At 59.6% G+C, this 22,878-nt stretch overlaps 1 protein-coding gene across 8 annotated transcripts in view; it reads left to right on the top strand.

Annotated features, from left to right (window-relative positions):
• SEC16A (SEC16 homolog A, endoplasmic reticulum export factor) overlaps positions 1-22,878 on the top strand; it is a 33,000-nt gene that overhangs the window by 4,109 nt on the left and 6,013 nt on the right. For 5 of the 8 annotated variants that reach the window (XM_045043240.1, XM_045043246.1, XM_011288765.4 and 2 more), the window contains exons 2-25: positions 306-3,929; positions 5,703-5,842; positions 8,245-8,342; positions 9,701-9,827; positions 10,344-10,515; positions 10,605-10,770; positions 11,645-11,787; positions 12,402-12,463; positions 12,572-12,710; positions 13,117-13,362; positions 14,409-14,506; positions 14,892-14,973; positions 15,185-15,302; positions 15,481-15,592; positions 15,757-15,862; positions 16,506-16,646; positions 17,624-17,737; positions 17,981-18,158; positions 18,648-18,893; positions 19,315-19,397; positions 20,297-20,443; positions 22,190-22,270; positions 22,468-22,524; positions 22,662-22,773. In XM_045043240.1, coding sequence (XP_044899175.1) covers positions 372-3,929; positions 5,703-5,842; positions 8,245-8,342; positions 9,701-9,827; positions 10,344-10,515; positions 10,605-10,770; positions 11,645-11,787; positions 12,402-12,463; positions 12,572-12,710; positions 13,117-13,362; positions 14,409-14,506; positions 14,892-14,973; positions 15,185-15,302; positions 15,481-15,592; positions 15,757-15,862; positions 16,506-16,646; positions 17,624-17,737; positions 17,981-18,158; positions 18,648-18,893; positions 19,315-19,397; positions 20,297-20,443; positions 22,190-22,270; positions 22,468-22,524; positions 22,662-22,773 — 6,526 coding nt within the window. In that variant the 5' untranslated portion in view covers positions 306-371. The remainder of the gene's footprint in view (positions 1-305; positions 3,930-5,702; positions 5,843-8,244; positions 8,343-9,700; positions 9,828-10,343; positions 10,516-10,604; positions 10,771-11,644; positions 11,788-12,401; positions 12,464-12,571; positions 12,711-13,116; positions 13,363-14,408; positions 14,507-14,891; positions 14,974-15,184; positions 15,303-15,480; positions 15,593-15,756; positions 15,863-16,505; positions 16,647-17,623; positions 17,738-17,980; positions 18,159-18,647; positions 18,894-19,314; positions 19,398-20,296; positions 20,444-22,189; positions 22,271-22,467; positions 22,525-22,661; positions 22,774-22,878) is intronic. The other 3 variants (XM_045043243.1, XM_045043244.1, XM_045043245.1) reach the window with 2 other exon arrangements.

Raw genomic sequence — 22,878 nt, 5'->3', positions numbered from 1 at the left:
GAAACTGAACCCCAGAGAAGGCAGTGACTTGTCTGAAGTCAGTCAGTGAGCTCAGGGCACAGCCGGCGTTTGCATCCATGTCCGGCCGTGTTCTTGTCTGTGCGCTCAGCTGCACCGGCCGGCCGCAGCCCCCCACCCGGGATGCAGTTCTGGGTGGGCGCGGGGGTAGGAGCGACGTGTCTCGGGACCGAGGCCACAGACTCTCAAGTTGTTTCCAGCCTTTCTCTGTTTTCTTCATTCTCCTGATTCCAACTGGGAGTTTGAATACATGGATTTTATGCTAATTTCTTCTTTTTCTTTTTCAGTTCAGGTTGAGGAAAACCTATATCCTGCTTTCTGTGAGCAGCACCTAGTTGTGCAACCGATCGGTCATGCAGCCGCCGCCTCAGGCAGCCCCATCAGGCGTGGTCGGGCCACCTCCGGCCGGGACTCCTCAGAGCATGTTCTGGTCCAACAGATCTTACAGGAGACAGGCAAATAGTAACGCACCGGTGACCCCGATAACTTGCCCGTTGCAGCCGGTAACGGATCCGTTTGCTTTCAGTAGACAAGCACTACAAACTACATCGTCGGGCAGTTCGTCCAAAAGCAGCACGCCCGTTCTGCAGGGCCCGGCCCCGCCAGCGTTCCTTCAGCGCCCTGGTCTGCCTGTGCCTCACGCGAATGCTGGGGATACCTCGCAAGGACCTGTGTCGCAGGCCACAGCGGACGCCGGTCTGTTTGCCAGCGTGTTGCCACCTTCAGCGCCGCCGGAGCCAGAGTTGCACAGGAGTGCCGAGCTTGCTCCCAGCTCGGAACCCGAAGTTCAGACTCTGCCATGTCCTCACATTCCAGGAGCGGGTGCCGACAGTCCCCACGGGGGCCATCCGCACACGAACGTGCTTGGGCCCGAGAGACCCCTGAGTCGGCAGAACCCGCACGACAGTGCTGTGGCGCCGTCCCCTTTCTTCCCTCAGCCTCGTCAGCAAATGCCAGGGCAGTGGGGGCCGGGGCAGGGAGGCCCACAGCCCTCAGGTCAACATTATTGGCCCCGCCCAGAAGGACCTGTTCAGCACCCGGTGCCCCACGCCTCCAGCGTTTCCCTCTTCCCCGCTCCGTCCAGCCCGTATCACGGTCCCGGCCACGAGCAGCTCAACCCACTGGTGTCTTTGCCAGGACCCTTGGCCGGTGACGGAAGCAATGAGCCGGCCTACCTGCAGAGTGGTAACCAGTCAGCAAATAACTTTGATCCTGACAACGCGTTCAGGCAAAATTCTAGAGCTGGGAATCCTCGGGCAAGCCAGGAGCTCAGGCCAAATCCAGGAGTGAATAAAGAGCAGTTGCCAGACCTCGCTCTTGTGAATCCCCTCGCTCAGGGAAACAGCCCAGAAAGCCATTTGCACTACCCCCCAGGGGCCGAGACCAGCCGGGTCCTGCCGGAAGTGGACTCGGGAGCTCTCTCCATGTTCTTCCACGGCGGAGAGACGGAAAATGAGGAGAACCTCTCATCTGAAAACACAAGCTTCGCTGGTCGGTCTGACTTGGATGGCTCCTCCCCCGGCCCGGGACTTGGTCATGCTCCCGCACGTGTGGGAGCGGGTGGCGTTTACCACGCCTTTCCCAGAGGTTCCAGCAATGAGGCCACGCAGCAGGGAGGCCACCCGCAGCCTTATTTCTCTCAGTCTGCAGGCGCCCAGCCTGATAGACCGGCCACGGCAAGCGCTGCCGTCACTGTGTGGGGCGGCCCGGCAGGCGCAGGGGCTCACGCCAGCAGCCCACAGTACGAGAACGTGGAGGACCTAGAGTTCATTCAGAATCAGGAAGTTTTGCCAAGTGAGCCCCTAAGTTTGGACCCTTCCGCCCCCGGCGATCCGCTCAGATACGGCCCCAGGCTCGGTGTTGGGGGCCACGCTGGGGGCGGGGGCCCAAATCTCGAGGCCCCGGATTCGGTGCCACACCCTGTGCGATCCGACAGCGTGTCGTCCAGTTACAGCGGCAAGAGCCGCAGGAATCTTTCAGGTGCGGCCAGGCCTCAGGACCTGGGGGGCACTTTCATTCAGCAAGAGGTGGGAAAACCTGAAGATGAGTCTTCGGGGAGCTTTTTTAAGCAAATTGATTCTTCTCCTGTAGGAGGCGAGACAAACGAGACCACCGTGAGCCAGAATCACCGCAGCAGCCTGTCCCAGCCCTCAACCCCAAGCCCCCCAAAACCCACTGGAATATTCCAGACAAGCGCGAATAGTTCTTTTGAACCGGTGAAATCCCACTTAGTTGGAGTAAAACCAGTTGAGGCCGATCGGGCCAAGGTGGTGGGCGAGGTGAGGGGGGCCGGGCCCCACCAGAAGCAGCACCGGCCAGCTGCCGCACCGCCTGACACCTGCCCTGGCAACTTGGAGCAGCCCCCGGACAACATGGAGACCCTGTTCACGCTCCAGGCCGGTTCTCTGCCCTTTACCGTACCCGTGGAGGCCGAGCACGGGCTCGGGCACGCTGGGGGGCCGCCCTCGGAAACCGTGCTTCCGGCAGCTGAGAAGAGGCCCTTGGCCAGGGCCCAGGGAGCTGTGAAGTGCGAGAGCCCAGTGACGACCTTGTGGGCACAGAACGAGCTCCCGGATTTCGGGGGCAGCGTGCTCCTGGCCCCGGCTGCCCCGGCACTGCACGCGCCCATGAGGCCTCAGCCCTCTGAAGTGATCCAGCCTCCTGACGAGGGAGTGTCCGGTCAGCAGCCCCGGCAGCCAGGCCCTGGCCTCCCTCTGCAGAGCAGGGATGGCGTCGGAGCTTCCGAGAACCTCGAGAACCCTCCCAAGATGGGAGAAGAGGAGGCCCTTCCCTCGCAGGCGAGCTCGGGCTATGCCAGCCTGTTATCCTCACCGCCCACTGAGTCTTTGCAGAATCAGCCAGTCTTGATTGCCCAGCCTGATCAAAGCTATAATTTGGCTCAGCCCATTAATTTTTCTGTGTCCTTATCGAGTCCTAATGAGAAGAGTCTGCCCTGGAGAGATGCTTTGGTGGGGGATAAACCGACAGCAAGCAGCCGGACTGTCGGGGGGGACTCCGGAGAAAGCGCTCCTGCGTCTGGGATCGCAGCCGCCTCTGTCACCCGCTCGCCTCTGCCCAAGAGTCTCCCGCAAGGTAGCTTTCCACAAGTTCCTGGCACTTCGGAGACCGTTTGTAATCAACCTGCTAATTTGCTGGTTCAGCCGCCACCTCATCCGGTTCCAAAGAACTTGCTTCCAGAAGGCCAAAAGGTTCATAATGCAGAGAACGTTCTTCCCGAGCTGGTTGGTAGCCCTGCTGGAAGCACAGGCGTGATGTTGGTGCCGCCTGCAAACGCTACCTCGGTCCCTGCTGGTAGTAAAGCGGATTCCTCCGGTAATCGGGAAGAAACTTCTGGAGCCCTAGACTTCACGCTGAACAGGACTCTGGAAAATTCTCTGAGGATGTATGGCCCGTCCCGTTCTGACAGCCCAGCTTGTCCGCAAACCGTCACCAGTCAGCCTAGACAACCTGGGCCAGGGGTGCATAACCCAGACCGTTTCTACCAGCAGGTGACAAAAGACGCTCAGGACCCATGTGGCCTAGGGAGAGCCCAGCAGGAGCCATCGCCGGCCCCCCAGCAAGGGCCCAGAGCAACATGTTCAGAACCTTCGAACCCAGGAAGCCCGCCGGTGCAGGGGCAGTCCCAAAACTCGGTCCCGCCACCGGCAAGTCCCGCTCCAGCTGACACGGGTCAGCAGCTGCTGCCTCGGCCACCTCGGTCCTCCAGCGCGTCCATCGTGTCCACCAGCTCCAGCCAGGCAGCCGCGCGGTCGGACCAGCAGTGGCTGCAGCCGCCGCCTCCCTCGGACTTGGCAGCTTACTACTATTACAGACCCCTGTACGATGGCTACCAGTCGCAGTACCCCTCGCCATACCCGCCGGATCCCGGCACAGCCTCCCTCTATTACCAGGTACGGTCAGGCTCTCGGACGGTTGAACCCCGGGACCGGTGGTCTCTTTCTCCCGAGTCGTGCTCCTTGGCAGGCTTTTGTTGCTCAGTCCGGAAGCAGCCTGTAGGCCCTGTGGCCTGCACCGTCGTGCAGAGTGCCCGTTCCTGCACCACTGCTTGGGGAGCGTGCCCGGCTCCCGGAACCCTTGCAGGTTCACACTGCACACCTGTGTGTTGCGTGGTGCAGAATCCCTGGTTAATTTTTAGCACGCGTGCCCCGGCGTGTGTGGCTGAGGAGCCCTCTGTTTCCCGTCCCTCCGGTGGGCTCTCTGCGGGACCAGAGCTCTGAGTTGCGCACCTTGGGAAAGTGGGATATCCTCTCGAAGCTCCGGTGTGGTTTTGACGGGAAAAATCTACCCAAAGAGGAACAGGACAGCGTGGTGTTTTAAATCCCTCCAGGAGAGTAGAAACATTAAGGGGAAAAAGTTAGGTTCGGAACGTAATCCAAGCAAAACGGCCAAGGGGGATGAGATCCCGTAAACGTCCCTCGGGCGCGTGGCGGTCCCAGCAGTGGGGCAGGGGCGGTGTCCCGCCCCACAGAAGACTTGCCGTTCACCGTGGCCTAAGCGTGTGAGTGTCGTGAAACACAACTGGTTCTGTCCAGTTCTCTGGTACTTTGAAACAGTGGGGTTCAAATGCACACGTTGGATCACGATTTGCTTCTCATTATCTCTAGTCCCAGCCCCGCATCATGTGAGGTCGGCAGAGTGTCAGAGGGCCAAGGAGTGTAGACCAGAAGTTTGGAAAGCACGGTCCTACAGTGGGCAGGTGGCCATCCTGGGGACCTCTTAGAGGCAGCTCGGGGGTACAGGGCTGGTGGGGGTGGGTCGGGCGGTAGCCCCCACTAGGAGGAGGCTTGTGCCTCCTTTGCAGGCTTTGAGCATCTTTGGGATTATATGAATACTGTGCATCTAACCACTGAGATTAGCAAATTTGAGATTCTGGAAGGAGCCCCAAGGACTCCTGTTTCCATACAGGGAAACTGATTTCAGATCCATCCAGTGCCCAGGAAGGGCTGGCAGAGCAAGAGGGGAGCAGTGTCCCCGCTTTGGGTTCTTTGTGCAGCAGCCACACGTACATCTGGGAAACTCCAGCCACAGCCCAGCACCACTCCTGTGGGAGCCCGCTTCCTTCCGCCCTCCCACCTTGTGGCCACAGTCTCCGGTGGTGTCAGGAATAAGTCCGTTGGATGTGATTTCTCCACTTCGGCCGGGTGATGGCGGAGAGTCAGGCTCGTAGACCAGAGGGCTGCTACAGGTCCCCACGTGGCAGCTCCTTAGAGACCGTCGTGGCCAGTCACGAGCTTGCGAGGGGTTGAAAGCCTCATGAGAATAGAGTATGAGCCTCTCTTTGAGGCTGCGTGTAGCTCCGGGACCCATTCAAATGGAACCCTGGGTATTTTGCATACCTGAGATGATGCGTGAAACAAGGACACGAACCCAGGGAGTCCTAGCACCTCCGCGGCAGAGCCGTCTGGAGTCTCCATGGCCCCTCGGGGGCTGCCTGCTGACACGGCGGCCATCTCCTGAGCAGGACCAGGGCAGTCCCTTTTAGGAAGATCCTGCTGCCCGTCTGTGGCTGTGGATCTCAATTTGTAGGTTTTCTCTTCTGCACGAGGGAAGCCCCACGTCCGGTGCTCCTGGAGGGCCGTCACCGGCGCCATTTAGAGTTAGCGCCAGTTGCTTGACGGGTGGCTCTTCACCGATGTCTAACGTTGCGCAAACCCTTCTTCCAGCAGGACGTCTATGGCCTGTATGAGCCCAGATACAGGTCCTACGACAGCGCGGCGTCCGCCTACGCTGAGAGCTACCGCTGCCCCGAGCCCGAGCGGCCCAGCTCCCGGGCAAGTCACTGCTCGGACCGGCCACCTGCCAGGTGATTGACGTTCGTGTTGCTGGCTGTGGTGGTAACTTCCCGATCTGAAAACATTAGACAAACCTGTTTTCTCCTGTGCTTATGTTTAATCAGCACGGGCAGAGCACAGGAGCACTTTGAAACGGAACAGAGCCCTCCCTTGCAGCCATGCCGTGCTGTCAGCTGGCACTGGGTCGGGCCAGACCCTCTGCGGGGTCCTCCCTGGGCCAGGGGATCATCCATCCACCACCGAGGCGCACACGTGGCTCAGGCATTTTGCTGACCGGGTGTTCAGGGCCCTAAGGCTGTTCCCTGCTACTGACCACAGTGGTGTGGAGTTGTAGGCCAGGCAGGCCGGGGCCAGGACCCCTGCCCACCTCCTTTTCCTAGCATTGCATCCGTGCTGGAAGGCCCCGCACACGTCTATCCCGCTACCCTCCTCCGCTGAGCGAGCGCGTCTCAGCTCTGTGATTACAGATGAGGGATTTTGAAAGAGCCTTGGCATCATGCCTTCCTGCCAAGTAGGAATGGAAGCAGGTCACAGCCTCCCGCTCAGAGACATAGGGAGAGCTGGGACGGTGCCGCGGGCGCACCGCCTGCCTTCCAGCACCTTCCCCTGCACCTGCTTGTCGTCAGGTGGAGGAGTGACGTGTTACGGGTGTAGGTTTTGTTACAAGGCCACACGGTTTCTTGAACTCTAATAGGGAAGTCTGATCCCCCATGAACTTGCATGTGCGCTGCTTTCCAAAATCGCGGGATCCGATGTCTGGCTCTTTGTCTTTGTTGCCTCGTCTGGAGACAGGGCTCTGTCTCTGTGAGCCTCTGCCTGTTCGGCCGGCCGCTCTCAGTCCTTTGCTGGCCTGCACGTAGCCCAGACTTCTGGGGGCTTTGTGGGTGGGGGAAAGCTCCCGAGGTTTCAGCTCCTGTGCAGCACCTGGGAAGTAAGGCTCAAAGTGAAAATAAGGGAAAGCATCCGGTAGGTGTTTCTAGAACCCTCTAGGAGACCAGGGAGGGTGGAGGAGGGTGCAACCAGGGCGCGTCTTGCCGTTCCAGTATCCTGTCCTTTTGGCCACGTGCGAGTTAATGTGCATTCCAAGAGGCCAAAGGTGGCTCCGTGCTGTTGAGAAGTGCCCCAGCCAGGAGCGAGGCCAGGTCACACGTCAGTGGCTCTGTCACCTGTCTGGCAGTGTTTCTGTGCTCTAAATGTCGTCACCACTCACGTGACAGCCCTGGAGAGCATCCCGGCCTTTTTGCCCTGCTTTGGTTGGGGGTGTGTGTCCATGTCCGCACGTGTGTGTTCTTGGGGACGTGGGTCCGTGTCTGTGTCCTTGCTCGTGGATGCCTGTCCGTGCTTGTGTGCGTCAGTCTCACGCCTGGTGTGATCACGTACCTGCAGGAACTGCTTGAGGTGGGAACAAGTCCTTCGTTTTTGCGACTGTGTCTTTGCTGATGGGCGAACGGGCTCGGTTGGCGAGGGCAGCCAGGAGGTGGCGTGGTCGTGGCTCTGCGCCGTGTCACATCTCTGTTCCGAGCCCACCGCTGGCGTGTGCAGCGGCCCCCCGCTCTGCAGATGGGTGGGGTCTAGAGGGCTGTCCTCCAAGGCCCTCGGAAGGGGCCTCGTTCCCACGGCTGAGCCGCGAGAGCGGGTGCTGGACTGGAGGAGCGAGTGCGGCTCACCGGCAGTCTCTGTCCCAGGAGCCGTGCCGGCCAAGCCCCCCGGCTCAGCTGAGTGAGACGTTCCTGCAGGGGCGTGGGAAGAGTCACGTTTTAAAAATCAAATATCGTCTAAGGCTCGTTAGCAAGAGACGAAACCGCTAATGGGCCATTCTAAGAACCTCACTGCCCAGAAGGTCTGACGCGTGGCCTCGCCAAGTTCTGCTTATCTGGCGACAAGAGACTCGTGGCGGGGTCTGTGAGGCCAGCCTCCGTCAGACACAATTCAGGCGTCTTGCGGTCAGGTTTAAGAGCAGACTCGAGGGGCTGCGGCAGCCGCAGCCCTGCGCCTGGGCGCGGACCCTCACCCGTCCCGAGCACACGGCACGCGGTCTGCGCCGAGGGTACCGAAGTCGGCGTTAGGTTGGTTTTGACAGCTCAGTGCTCTCTGCTTCCGCTCGGGGTTGACGACCGGAAACTTGAGAGCCTGTTTGAGTGTCGCCGTGTGGGATGTGGCACTGAGCAGGCAGAAGGCGGTCAGTTCTCTTACGTTTGTGGCACTTAAGTAGTTACTTGGGGAGGTGAATTGTGGCTGCGTGGCAGGGAATCTTACCCCATCGTCGTTACTGATTTTCTCATTACGATTTTTTCGCAACGTGTCTTGCCGCACGCCTGACGCTCTGGGGGTAACGCGTGCTGACTGACGTCTTGTCGTATCCTGAGGAGGAAGTGGGAAAATTGTTTTGTGACGACATCGTGTGTGTTTTCAGGCAAGGCTATCCTGAAGGTCACTACAACCCCAGAAGCGGATGGAGCAGCCACAGTGATTACTATGCAGGCTACTACTCCAGCCAGTATGACTACGGAGGTAGGTTCACAAGCGCAGATGGCCGGCCGCTGGCGGAACCGCGTCCAGACCGCTAGTGCGGCTGGTGCGAGGCAGTGTCCTCTGGCCATTTCTTACGAGGCTCTCCACTCCAGTGCTCTCTTTAGGTTTCTAATCCAAGAGCCAAAGTGGTGGAAGATAAGCCGCACTTGGGAATAATTATGCTGCTGTATTTGTTTAGAAATTACATCTTAACTATAGCAGTTATAGCAGTAACGTATCTTTATCACGTTAGTAGTTTCCTGTGATTTTTTAGCAAAGCATGATTGTGAGTAGTTCCAGGATGGCCTTGGCCCTGCGTATTTATTTAAGTTGATGAAAAGAAATAAAATGGGAAACCAGCTTCTGGGGTCACACTGGCCCCGTGTGGCATACTGGTGGCCTCCCGTGGCCGCCCTCCCGCCACGGTGCGGGCATCAGATGTCCTCACTGCATACGCCCGGAGCTGCCTTCCCACCTTGACACTCTGCCATTGGGCGGGGTGCTCATCTCAGCGACACGTCCCCCTGGCGGTCCTGCTGGTTACTGCTGCCTGGCTGTGACCTGTGCTTAGCTGCAGGGGAGGGTCCCGGGCCCACTGTCCCTTGGTTGTCCCGCTTCCCCCAGGCCTCTTTCCCATTTATGTTTGTGTCATTTTACATATAAATTTTGCTCGTAGCTGCCAAAAATGGTACATCTAGGTTATGATGTTAACGTATTTTTTAAAAAGTGTTTACTTATTTTGAGAGAGAGGAAGAGAGAGCACGAGTGGGCAGGGGCAGAGAGAGGGAGAGGGAGGGGGAGAGAGAGAGAGAATCCCAAGCAGGCTCCACATTGTCAGTGCAGGGCCCCATGTGGGGCTTGATCTCATGAACCAGGAGATCATGACTTGAGCCGAAATCAAGAGTTGGATGCTCAACCGACTGAGCCACCCAGGTGCTTTAAGTAATCTTTTAGTTTTGGATTGTTTCTTAAAACTGTAATCTTTTAGTTTTGGATTATTTCTTAAAACTTTCTGAACTATGTCAGAAGCCATATAAGGAAAACGTATGGTCACAGAATTAAGTACCAAAAGACAGTAACTACAAACAGGGTTTTTTTAGGTTTTTATTTTTTTAAATCACCCGTGTTGAGAGAAACCCGGTGAGTGTTACGTGTTGTCGGTACAGGCAAGACGTGCCCGGGTCCTCGGCCTAACAGCTAACACTCTCCTAGGTCATGCTGATTTGGGGGAGGAAAGTTCGGTTCCTCTGAGATCCTCGAGGCGTCCTTCAGTCTGGGGTGGTGTGGTTTCTCTAGCCAGGGCGGGAGGCGTGTCTTGCTTTGCCTGTTGTAATAAACTGTTAATGCCCCGCTCACAGATGCGGGCCGCTGGGACCGATACCACTATGGCTCCAGATTCAGGGACCCCCGCGCCTGTGACCGGAGGTATTGGTATGATGCGGAATACGATCCGTACCGGAAAGAAAACTACACTTACGGGGACAGGTTGGTACGACGCGCGTCGGTAAGGAGGGTTGCTCGCCTCTGCCCTCACGTCTGTCGTATTTATCCGAAAGCTACGCTTGTGCTTGGGACCCTGAGCAGCAGCTGACGTTGGGGTCCCTGTCTGAAGGACAAAGATGAACAGGCCCTCCTGGCAGTTCCCGCTTGCGTTGTTGGGTGGGGGGGCGTTGAGAACTGGCCTGGGGGCGGCGCCAGGAGTCGGCCCCTCCTCTTCCTGGTCCGGGAAAGGCATGGCCGCACGCAGATGCGCTTGTGGCCTGTTTCTCCAAATCTGAAGGCGAAGGTGGGGTCTGAATTTGGGCTTGGGATGTGGCCACTCCGCCCAAGGGTAGGCTCCCACTGGTCGTCTGAGGGTCAACACCCCGGATGGTGAGCCGGCACCCAGCAACAGGGTGGTGACGACACGGCGGGATCTCGCTGCCGTGTAGCAGAGGGCCGTTGTCCTGGAGCCCCCTCCCCACGCTTCCCTCTCCTCACCTCTGCTCCCGCTCTCTCCAGGCCCGAGAGGTACGATGACCCCTGGAGGTACGACCCTCGCTTCACTGGCAGCTTTGACGACGACCCTGAGCCCCACAGGGACCCTTACGGGGAGGAGGCGGACAGACGCAGCGTGCACAGCGAGCGCTCCGCACAGAGTCTGCGCAGCAGCCTCAGCTCCCGCTCGCGCCAGGTGGGCCCCCCCCTTCCCGTATTCTACCGCGTGTCTGAGTCTCCCGAGCTCCCAGGAGCTGATTGGTCCCGTCTACTCTGTTTCCTCAGAGTCAGGTTTACAGAAATCACGGCATGACTGCTACTTCCTACGAGGCCCCGCCTCCCCCAGACTCCTTGCCCGGAGATTATGCCTACGGCAACAATTTTGGCAGCGTCCAGGGCTTCCCGGAGTACGGTTACCCTGCCGAAGCCGGCTGGCCCGCGACGGAGCAAGGTGTGTGTGTGGTCGGGGCCCAGGCGCTCCTGGCCGTGGAGGGACGTCCGGTCACTCTGCCGGGGCGGCCTCACGAGCCCGGGGCAACAGAGGGGGTGAATTTCAGCTCCGATGGCAACTGGCGGTGCCTGGCCTGGTTGTCTCTGCAGGGTAAGGACTGCCGTGAGTCACAGAGCTTGTCACGGGGGCTGGTGCCATCCCTCGGACTCAGACCTGAGAGCAGTCCGGCCTGTCCGTGGTGCCCACGCCAGTGTGGCTCTGAGTACAGGCTCCCCGCCAGGTTCTCAGGCACGGCCGCCCTGTGCTCCCCGGTGCTGGCTGCTTGGGTGTGGGAAACTCCTAACTCCCCTTGAAAACCTGCGTGGACTTGTCACCTGTGCCACAGTCTCCACTCCTCCCTAAGACACTGGATCAAATGCTCTCCCCTGGAGAAGTGCAGACGTGGGTGTCGGACCCTACAGGGCGATGCTCCAGTGAAGATCTCCGCCCTCAGTCCCCTTGTCGACCCCTGCGCCGCTCACCGTCAGGGTTAGGGTTAGGTGTGGAGGCTCTGGGGGCGTCCGAGCAGCTGGAAGCCCGACGCTCCTCGCGAGTGACACTCGCTCCACACTCGTGGCTGTTTCAAAGGAGTTCTCTTTTCAGAAGAGAGTAGCCGTCGTGTCTAATGACTGAAACGCTTTTCTGACACCCACCTAAGTTCTCCTTTCTGGGAGGACGTCTAACCAAAATACCTTCCGGTTGGAAGCCGAGTCGCCACGAGCAGTCTAACCTGTGACTCTAGCCACGTGGGCGTCGTGAAATTCTGTGCTGTTGGTCTAGTTCAGAAGCACCACAGGGTGACAAGCTGTTTCTTTTTCACTTTATTTAAACGTAGCTCCATCAAGACCAACTTCTCCTGAGAAATTCTCAGTGCCTCATGTCTGTGCCAGGTTTGGTCCTGGGGGTCAGCTCATTAAAGTGATTCCAAATCTGCCTTCAGAAGGACAGCCTGCGCTGGTCGAGATCCACAGCATGGAGGTAATTCCGTGAGTAGAAATTGCACCTCGCGGGACTGCCCTTGAAGAAGTGACCTTGCAAAGCGTTTCTCTGCACACGTCTTCGATCCGCAGATGTTTCTGTTGCGTTGGGTCATGTCCGTTTCCTCTCAGAGATCAGCATTTCAAGCGTCTGCGTTGGGGGTCACGTCAGACTTGGTTTTATGGCATATTCACTTTCTGTCTTCATTGGCATTTCTGGTTCAGCAGGGAGGCCTCTTACTGGTGAATGTGGGTTACAGGGAGAGGCACTGGGGTGCAGGAGGCTGGTGGGGGGGGGGCGCCCTCTTCGGCCCTGGCAGGCCTCTTCTGTGCACGTTAGGGCCCCACTTCAGAGTTTGAGGGGAGGCGTGGTTCCCACTCCTTCAAGTAGAGCTTGAAGGTCACTGTTGTAAACCAAATGTGCCCGCGCCCTGTGACGGAGGGGCAGCCACCTCCCAGGTGGCGTCGACCGCTTGGTGCGCCTGTGCGGCCACCTCCCAGGTGGCGTCGACCGCTTGGTGCGCCTGTGCGGCCGGCAGACGCTGCCCCTGAGCCGCTGTCTCTCTCCACCCCCACCCCGCCCCGCCCCACCCCGCCCCGCCCCGGTTCCACCAGACCTTGCTGCAGCACACGCCGGACCAGGAGGAGATGCGCTCGTTCCCGGGACCGCTCGGCAAGTACGTCCCCGTCGGAGCACCCCGCGATGTCTGTCCGGAGGCGGCTGCTGTGCTCGGCCTCGCGGATGCAAGGTGTTGCTGTTCATCGAGTGTGTGTTCTTTTTTCAGAGGTGACACCCATAAAGTGGATGTTATTAATTTTGCACAGAACAAAGCTACGAAATGTTTGCAGAATGAAAATTTAATTGACAAGGAGTCTGCCAGTCTCCTTTGGAATTTCATTGTTCTCTTGTGCAGGCAGAACGGGGTAAGTTTCTCGTTGGCCCCTGCCTCGGTCCCCCTGCACCCCGAGGAGTTGGGCGGGATTTCTTTTCGGGCTGTGCTCGGCGAAGCGGGGTCACCGTCCAGGGGTTCACGCAGGAAGAGCTTCCCAGCAGTGATTTGGGGAAGTGGAATTCAGAGCCGTGTGGTTTGGGGCAAAGGGAGGTGTGGGTCCACCTTTTTGTCGGCCTATCAGGCAGTCTGTGGTCTGCCCATCCTGCTCCTGGCTGTGTCACAGGCGGTGCTCTGTGCCCCTGGGAATAGAGCGTGCACGTCTGAGGAGTCCTGCTCAGGGCCTCGCCTGATGACGAGCGGGAGCGTCCTGTCACCCCGGCAGTGAATTCTGTTTGTGGTAAAGCCTTCCGTTCTTCTTGCCCACGTGGCCCTCGCAGACCGTGGTGGGAACAGACATCGCGGAACTTCTGTTACGAGACCACCGAACGGCATGGCTTCCTGGGAAGTCACCCAACGAGGCCAACCTGATTGATTTTACTAACGAGGCGGTGGGACAAGTGGAGGAGGAGGAGTCCGGGGAGGCCCAGCTCTCGTTCCTCACCGACAGCCACGCGGCCACCACCAGCACTCTCGAGAAGGAAACTGAGAGGTTCCGAGAGCTGCTGCTGTACGGACGCAAGAAGGTGAGGGGGGAGGGGGGGTCCCGGGGCACAGAGCACAGCCGAGGGGTGCGGTCCCGCTCTTGGGCGCGCCGGAGACGCCGTCCCATGTGATGTTGGTACGTCCTCTCGCGTCAGTGGGGATTTTCTTCCGAGGGTTGTGGGGTCGGAGACCTGCGAGCGCGCTTTTCAGTCATTGGGCAAATAGATGAATTTCCCGTGCTCAGGCTGCACCCCTGCCGTGTGCGGGTCTCGGGGCCAAGCCGAGCACGAGACAGAAATTACACCGTCCTCCCCGGTGAGGCGGGAGCCGGGGGCCGGTGGGGAGCCGATCACAATGTGCAGAGCCGTTGGAGGCTCGCCGGGACCAGGCAGACTGCGGGGAGGGGCCCGTGGGGGCCGCGTGGGCGCCCTGGTGGCGGGGGTCTCCCAGGCTGGGGTTCGGGCACTCTGACGTCGTGATCCGCTCCGAAAGCTCGTGTGTGATAACTAAACGGTCTTCACGTGGACATCTTCCGACCGGTTGAAATTGTAAAGTCTGTCCGGTTTGCCTCCCGTTTACCTGTACCGCAACGTGTTTGTCGCCCGAAGGTGTCCTCTGAGTCGTGCCCCGGGTGACTTTGGGTAAGGGAAAGTCTGCCTTAGGAAAGGCTCTGTGCGTGTCGAGATGACGTTCGTGGAGGCGTCGTGCCGCGTTCTGGAACGGGGATGCGATCCCTGTGGTGTGTCCCACGGGGGAAGCGATGGTTTGGGGGTGGCGGTACCCCGTCTCGGTTGCCCTGGTTGCTGATCGGCGTGTGTGTTCTTCATGCTGCTAGTCGATGACAAAGCGAGATGTGTATTCGCCAGCCTGCTACCACAGGGACTTTGCAGCTGGGGCACGTGTGAAAAGTGGACTTCGTTTCTGAACCGGAGCTGTGTGGGCAGACCTTTGAGTCGCGCATTCCTTGGTGTGCCCTCTGCTCTGCCCGCCCCCAGCGGTGCCTGACGACACGCGGGCTGCCGCGCCCGCTTGCTTGTGTCGGGGAGATTGTTCTGATAACTCAGGTAACCCCGAAAACACTTTGCAGGATGCTTTAGAATCCGCGATGAAAAATGCCTTGTGGGGACATGCTCTGTTGCTGGCAAGCAAGATGGACAGCCGGACACACGCCCGGGTCATGACCAGGTAGAGCATCTTGCCCTGTAGACTGTCTCTGGGCGCTTCCAACCGGCCTGGTCGTGCTGCCCGAAGCACAGTGGCCGTAGTTTTCGTCCCAGAAAGCAGGCGCCGCTGGCCCGGGCTTGCTTGGCCTTCGTCTGTGGGTTGTACTGCGAAGGGAGTTTTAGAAGTTTCTATTGACCGTGTGGTTCTTGTACTTTCTGTGAAACCACCACGAGATCCTGGGGCCTTGTGTTTTCAGCTCCTTAATCGAAATACTGGGACCTGTGCACTTCGCCCGGGTTAAGTGCCAGACGGCCATTAGATGGCCAAGACGAGACCAGACTTGTTTTTGTCTTTTTGTCCTCGACACAGGGCCCACTCGGGTCTTCGTCTCTTTGTATTTGCCCAGGTTCGCCAACAGTCTTCCAATCAACGACCCTCTGCAGACAGTGTACCAGCTGATGTCGGGCCGGATGCCCGCTGCGTCCACGGTCAGTGTTCAGGGGCTCGCGGGCATCTCCGCGGTCCGGCTGTCTGTCCGGGCTCGCTCCTCTGACAGATTGCGTCGCGGGCCGCGAGGCCTGCGACCCCCTGTTGGTCTCGCTCCCTCGCTGTGCTCTTTGAGCTCACCCGTGAGAGATGAAAATGACGCTGTCTTCTGAGGAGGAGGGTTTATCCGGGTTTGCGTTTTTCTGACCTCAGTGTTGCGGAGACGAGAAGTGGGGAGATTGGAGGCCGCATCTTGCTATGATTTTGTCCAACCTGAGCAGCAGCGTGGATGTGGAGTCCAGGGCGATGACCACCATGGGCGACACGCTAGGTAGGTCAGGTGCGGGCGTGGGCCCGGAGGTGGGAGAGCGCAGGACGCTCGTGTGTGGAAGCCGCTGCTGGGGTACTGAGGGCCGTTCACGTCGTCTCTGTGGTGTTTTCCATCCACGTGTTTTGATTCCTGGGAGAACTCGGCGTCACTGGCCGTGGCCTGCTTTGTGTCTCCTCAGCTTCGAAAGGTCTCTTAGATGCTGCGCACTTCTGCTACCTCATGGCCCAGGTCGGGTTAGGGGTCTATACGAAGAAAACCGCAAAACTGGTTTTAATTGGATCGAATCACAGGTGAGGAACATAGCGGTTTCTGTTTTCCCGCAGAAGGAAAGCACCCTCCTTCAGCCCACCCAGAGACGGCGGGCGGCCCGGCAGCGGCTCCCGGCTTTGTCCTGTGGCGTGACGGGCTTCTGGGTGACCTGCTCAAGGACTAAGGTTCCCTGTTTCCTCGACAGTTTGCCGTTTTTCCAGTTTGCGACCAATGAAGCCATTCAGAGGACGGAGGCCTATGAGTATGCCCAGTCCCTCGGGGCACAGACCTGCTCCTTCCCCAACTTCCAGGTCAGCGGGGGTGGGCGGGCGGTCCGTGCTGACAACTCTCCGACCATCGCGGGTTCGAGTCCTTGCGCAGAGAGCGATAAAGTGTTTTTGGAGATCTCGAGACACTCAAGCGTCCGTAATGCTTGAGAAGAAAGCCCTGTTGAGCTGAGGATTTTGTTTGCCTTTGAGATGTTTGTTGAGCGTTTGGTCCCCAGTACTTTGTCTGTCGGCAGCTCTTAGCGTCGTGGGGAGAATGTTATCTGACCGGGGACCGTGTGGGCATAAATGTCTCTGGGGCAGAGCGAGTGGGGATGGCTGTCCCGACCAGCCCAGTAAGCGTGTTGAAGAGAAAGGGTTGCCAAGAAGCTTAGTTGTCGACTTTCGTCTGAGATACCTTGGGGGGCACCTGGCTGGCTTCTCGATCTCGGGGTCAGGAGCTGGAGCCCCACGTTGAATGTAAGGGTAACTTAAAAAGTGAACTCTTAAAAAATAAATAAGCGAAAGGTGAGATCCCTCCGGGAGCAGGGTTGGTGCTGCTGGGCAGCCGCCGGGGGCGTGTGTGAGGCGCGCGAGGCAGAGCGTGAGAGTACCTCCAGCCTGGGGTGGGGTCTGGCGGGGGCGAGGGGCGGTGCCTCAGACCGCTCTCCTCGTTCACCTGCTCCAGGTGTTCAAGTTCATCTACTCCTGCCGCCTGGCGGAGATGGGGCTGGCCACGCAAGCCTTCCACTACTGCGAGGTGATCGCCAAGACCATCCTGACGCAGCCCCACGCGCACTCTCCGGTGCTCATCAGCCAGCTGGCTCAGGTGACGTCCCCTGAGCGTCCTCCCGGCGACACCGGGCTGACGGGACTTGGGAACCGAGCTGGGACCGTTGGGGCGCTCGGGACTTCCTTCTTGAACGGCTTTAGCGATTTTCGTGTTCTTGGACGGGCATCCGGTGTTTTTGCGTTAGCGTCAGAACTCGTCAGCTCTCTCACCCCAGTGCAGAAACGGGACGGTAGCTTCTAAGGAAGTTTCCCCGGGAGACCCACCGTCGGGCCCTTGAATCTAGCGGTTCACAGCATGAGCTACCAGAGTCCAGCAGCCTGGCTTTGGGTCCTGGCTGCTCCGGGGCCGGCCCCAGTTTCTTGCTCTGTCAAACAGGGACCGCGTGACCGGCCTCCAGGAGCAGGCGAGGCTCAAACGAGACGGGGTTGCGCGTGGGGACACCCAGCACAAGCTGCCCGCTGCGCCAGTGTTCCCCTCTCCCCGGGAGTTTCGTTCAGGAGAACGCACTCGTGCGATAACTTGGGAAAGTGTTTCATTACGAGAAGTTTTAGACGTTTACAAAGACAGAGTAACGAATCCTTCTGCCAGCTTCAGCAGTGAACCCAAGGCCACCTTGTTTCATCTGTCCCCACCTCCCTCCCCTTTCCTCTCCCCCTACCGTCTGTCAGGGTGTGTGCATTTCTGGGTCCATTCAGTGTTTTGATCGGCGAAGCCAAGTCCGTGGGATCCGATGGGAGGGGCAGCAGACTCGCTCCGGGGGGCGTGCGGACTGCTGGCCCCCACGCGCACAGGCTGACGGGTCTGCTAGGGCGCTTTCGAGGCTCCCGGGCCCCCTTGCGGATGTCTCGGCCTCGCCAGCCGCTCCGGGGCAGGTCACGGCGCGCCTCAGAAAACCTTCCCGGTGACGCAGCCGCCCGGTTGGGTGACGAAGATGCTTTTGTCTCTGGGTCACCCGGGTGGGCCTGTCCTCCCCGGTGGTAACGGGCTCTTCCCCCCACCCCGTGTGCGTCTAGATCGCCTCGCAGTTGCGGCTCTTCGACCCTCAGCTGAGAGAGAAGCCGGAGGAGGAGTCCTTCGTGGAGCCCGCCTGGTTGGTCCAGCTGCAGCGCGTCGAGAAGCAGGTCAAGGTGTGAGGTTTGCTTTCGGTCTCGGGAGACGCGATGTCAGAGACGGGCTGACAGGCGCGGTCCGTGTCCCCGTTTTCACATCGAGTGCGGGTGTTCGGTGTAAACGGTAGGATTTCAGAGGCGCATGGATTCCCGGGACGGGGCCGGGAGGCGCTCCTGAAGCACAGACGCGGGGAGCGGGTCCCCCGGGGTTGGTGCCGCAGCGCGGGGCTGTGGGAAATGCCTGCGGTGTCTCTCCTGTAGGAGGGCGCCGCGCCGTGGAGCCTGGACGGGGCCCTCTCCCAGCGCTGCCCCAGCACGCCCAGCCCTGAGGCCGGGCAGCACGACGGCCCGGGACCCGCCCAGCCGGGCAACCCGCTGCTGGCACTGCCTGTGCCCAACGCCGAGCGCTTCGGTCAGGGCGTGCGGCTACTGCCTTCAGGTGAGCCCTGTGCCGCATGTGGAACATTCTCGCCCTGCCTCTCTGGGAGAGCGGAGGGGACGTGTCTCAGCTCCGCGTCAGCCTTCTCCTCTCCCTCCGCGAGGCTGTCCGTTCTCCCGGCTGTAAACATCGGCTGAGTGGGCGGGTGCCCCTTTGTCCCCCGGCAGCCGAGGCCAGGAGGACTCCGTGAACGCAGCCGCTCTCCGGGTTGTGTTGGGTCTCGCTGTGGCTTAGAGCCCTTGCCCGTCATCTTTAACGACGTTCTCCCTTTGGTCCTCAAAGGGTCCCCACGTGCTGTTCTTCCCCCAACCGCAGAGACCCTCGCATCCCCCGCACTTTCTGTTTGGGCGCCGGGTTCTCTTAGCGCATAACGAAAGAAACGTGGCCACGCAGAATGCCGCGTGCTAAACTGTTCGGCGACTGCCTGTTCGCTTCTGCAAGTGACTGGAGTTAGCACCAGTGACCTTAGGCTGCTGTTCGCTCTTCCAGCTCCGCCGACGCTCCCCGACAGCCAGCCGGCCCTCCCCGCCAGGGTGCCGTTGTTCCCCGTGCCACCACCCCCCGGCCCTGTGGAGCTGGGGCCTGGCTGCGGACCCCCAGGGTCTGCGCTTGGCTTTCCAGAGCCCTCTGTGCCTGAGCCTGCAGCTCTGTACCCGGGACCTGGCCTGCCGGCGGGCGTACCATCTCTGCAGGAAAGCGAGCACCTGCCCCAGGAGGCCGGAAGCCAGGACCCAGGTGGGTCTCTGCCGCGACGCCATCCCCAGAGGCCCGGACTGGGTTTGGTGTTCAAGGAGGTGATTGGCAGAAGGGCCTTAAGTCATTTGCGCTTGAAACGAGTCGTATCGCTTACTGTCTGCTAAGGGTTCTGGAAGTTCTAGGCGGAATGGCTGGTCGAGATCCACGCCAGTCTCCCTTGTGACTTGGCTGTTGGTTAGGACGCAGAGTGTAAGCGGGTGTCCCGGTGTGGTGAGCCGGCCTTGAGGTGCGCCCGGGCTGGGACCTGCTCTGCGCTCCGATGTGGTTCTCGTGCTGTGTACTCGGGCACAGTACGGTGTAGACCCGTCTTTGAAGATGAAGCCGTTTCGAGACCATTTCCGGTCTCGGGCTCTGAGGCGCGTCGCGAAGCTGCCGCCGTGGCTCTCTCTTCCGTTGACAGGGCTGATGCCACAGGAGGCGCTTGGGAGAAACTCGCTTCCGGAACGGAGAGAAGATGGTTTTGGCGGCAAGTTTGCTCATCTGGTACTCTCCCACTTTTTATTTTTAAGCTATTCGTTCTCCATAAGCTGCGTTGATTAGGAGCCCAGACTTGTCGCTCTTTGGTCTTAAGTAGAAAGACAGTAGTGAAACTTAGGACGTTATCCTTTCAATTGCTTCTCAGTGGGAAAGCTCCTCTGAAATAGCTTGGATCCTCACCGTGCGGAGTTGGGGAAAGCGTTACGGAGGAAAGCGCTCGTTTACCAGTGTGGGGTGGGGATCGTCACTTCATGGAGAGGAAGTGCTCGTTTGTAATGAAACTGCATGGCTAACTTTGACTTTTCTAAACTGGAGAGCCCTGCCCACTCTCTGCACCTCACTTTCTGCAGTAGAATCCCTAAAAATCTCGCTGCTCCCTTGAAATCAAGATGTCGTTTTATCAGACGTGTCCGTGTAAACACCACCTCTGTTTGCTCTCGTCTCAGCGCGGGGGTTGAGGGGGGAGCAAACGCTCTTCTACACGCTGTTCCACAGCCTTCTGCACAGGGAGCAGGCCTCTGTGGGCACGCGGTCACCGTCTAAACTTCTGTTACGCGTTCCTCCACAAGAACACTCTGTGTTCGTGTAAAGTGACAGTCGCTAATTTTGAAAACGGGGTCTTCGCTCAGCGAGACGTACTTTCTAAACAAATAAGCCTATCTTTTAAAACGCCCCTGCTCCGCCGTGCCCAGTCCCTTCCCTCTTCCTTGCAGCCTGGCAGTGCCCCCTGAGCTCCCGAACCCCCTTCGGGCTCCTGCAGTGCGCCTCGACGGACTGGCTGGCTAACTGCAGGCTGGGGGGCGGGGGGCAGCTGTGTCCTCCCCCCCCCCCCGCCCTCCTCCCGAGTCATAAGGCCTCTGCGGTGGTGCCCCGGGTGAACCTCCTCCCCTGTTGCCTCGGAACAGGGCCCCTCCGGGACGTCCCAGGACTCCGAGGTCCCTCCGGCGTGGGAGCGTGCTGGCCCCGGAGCCCTGCAGCCGCCTCTCACGTCCACGCCCGAAGGGAAGAGGCCTGCACAGGCGGCCGGGAAAGAGGTCAAGGAGCCTAAGAAGGTAGCACACGGCCCACCTCCGGCGGGGCGGGGGCTCCCACAGGCCCTTCCTCACGCCCCGGCGCTGGGCGCCGGGCCCCAGGCCACCGTTCTTTCGTCACTTGGGCCGCACGGTTTGGGAAGTGTCCTGGGGGCATGTGAAACGTGAAGCTTCGTGAACGTTCGTGCGTCCGTGTCCCCAAACGGGCACGGCCCGAGTGGGGTTGGAGCAGCGCAGCCCTCCCAGAGGCCCCCTGTGTTCACGGCCTGTCACAGCCCAGCCCCCGAGGGTGGCCTCTTCTGACTTCTGTCACCATTGGCTGGTGTCTCCTGTTCTGGGACTTCTTATAAAGGAGACTGATGTTTAAACACCCTTGTACGGGAGCATCGAGGGAGGGTCCGCAGATGCCACAATTGTATTTATCTTTCGTCCTGGGTAATGGACACAGACAGGCTGGTTATGTAAAAGCCACACGAGCGGTTCTGGTCTGTCTGCTGTTGGCCAAAGTGCTCATTTCTCTTGGGGGTCCAGCCTGGGAAGGGGCCGCCGGGCAGCTTGGCCCGGGTGACCCTTCCCACAGCACAGCCAGGGAGGTGGCGCTCCTTCCGTGCGCCGGGCCGTCCCGCCCACCGAAGCCTCTGCCGGGCTCCGTGCTGCCCCCTGGTGCTTCCAGTTCGCGTCCCTGGGGGGCAAGGGTGCCGAGCACCTTCACACGCCCGTCACCACCTCCGTCGTCGGCTTCGTGGTGCTGGCCTGTGTCTTCTCCTGCTTTTAATCGGGTCCTTTTCCACCGTGGCCACCAGTCCCCTGTTAGATGCACGTGCCCCACATCCCCTTCTACACTGTGGGTCGGCTCCTTACGCTTCGTGTTAGTTAGCTCATGAGGAACGTGTTCTTCTCTCTTTTTTGAAGTAATCACACCCACCGTGGGGCTCGAACTCACAGCTCTGAGACCAAGAGACCGAGAGTCATGCGCTCCACCAACTGACCCAGCCAAGTGCCCTTCCCCACCTTTTTTTAAGTAGATTATCGGTTCTTAATATGGTTCAGTTTATCGGTTTTTTTTAAATGGCTGGTATTTTACTGAAACGCAAGTGTGATCCAGAGTGTGCCGGAACCGTGAGCTGGGACGTGATGCTTCAGCGAGGCGGGAGCGTGCAGACCCGTGTCGCCCAGAGCGACGGGTTTGAGAGCACACACAGCCGCTGCGGCTCCTTCCCTGTTTGCTTGTTCTAGAAGAAGCGAAGTATGGTACGCGAGGAGTGAAGTCAGCGTTCCTGACACCTAAATTGTCTCAGGGCGGGACACGGGGGACTGTTTTGAGGGGGTCCCACAAGGACTTTCCCAGCCTTCTTGCCACTGCTCAGTCAGGGAGGGAGGATGCCGGAGGCTGCCATCCGTTGGCATTAGACAGGAAAAGTTCCAAAAGGCACATCGTTCAGGTTTTTAAATCATGGTAAGATACACGCAGTGTAAAAGTGACCGTTTTAACCCTGTTTTGAGGGCGTAGTTTGGGGGCGTCAGGCTCATTCACGCTGTTGTGCCGCCGCCCCCCCCATCCGTCCCCAGAACGTGTCCGTCTTTCCAGACTGCACTCTGTCCCATCGCACACGGACCCCCCCCTCCCCCCACCCCCCGCCCTTGTCCGCGGATCCGACTCTGCTCGGACCTCCTGTGAGCGGACCCTTCAGGACTGGGCCTTCCGTGTGGGGCTCCCCTCACCCAGCACCACGTCCTCCAGGGTGTTGTGGTTGTTTCTGTATTTAGAGCAGCGAGTCCTGGTTATTTCGTTGGCTGCCCGGGAAGAAAAGGACGGAGGCTTATCTGCCCGACGACAAGAACAAGTCGGTGAGTGCTGTAGGACGTGGGGCCGGCGGGGCCTGTGACTTCACGCGACGTGGCCGGCGGTGTTTCGCACAGTGCTCCCCGGCTACGGGCACGGCTGGGTGGGCGTCTCCTGAGTGTGCAGCGTCACACGGGGCCGCGCTCCAGGTCTGTTCCGCTGAGTCTCCGGACTTCTCTCTTTATTTTCATGATGGTGGCAGATCGTCTGGGATGAAAAGAAAAACCGATGGGTAGATGTAAATGAGCCAGAGGAGGAGGTGAGTTGGAATTCCTAGCGTCTGCTTGGCGGGAGGAGTGCTCCCTGCCACGTGGCCGTGGGCGCCTGCGAGGCCCCCGTCCGCGCCCGGTGGCCGCGGGTCCACGGCAGGTCTCTGAAGCGTCTTTCCCTCCGCAGAAGAAGGCTCCGCCCCCACCACCAACCTCCCTCCCCAAGGCTGCACAGGCCGGGCCCCCTGGTCCCGGAGGACCCCCGAGAGCCTCCGTGAACATGTTTTCCAGGAAAGCAGGTAACAGTCGAGGCAGAAATTAGACTCGGAGAACTCGTCTGTCGTACGGGCTCAGGAGAGTTGAGGGGAGGTGGTGGAGTGCGCAGGAGGGACGGCAGCGTCACG

The sequence above is a fragment of the Felis catus genome, chromosome D4, assembly GCF_018350175.1.
Source record: "Felis catus isolate Fca126 chromosome D4, F.catus_Fca126_mat1.0, whole genome shotgun sequence".
Taxonomy (NCBI): Eukaryota; Metazoa; Chordata; class Mammalia; order Carnivora; family Felidae; genus Felis; species Felis catus.
This window is presented reverse-complemented; position numbering and strand designations above follow the sequence as displayed.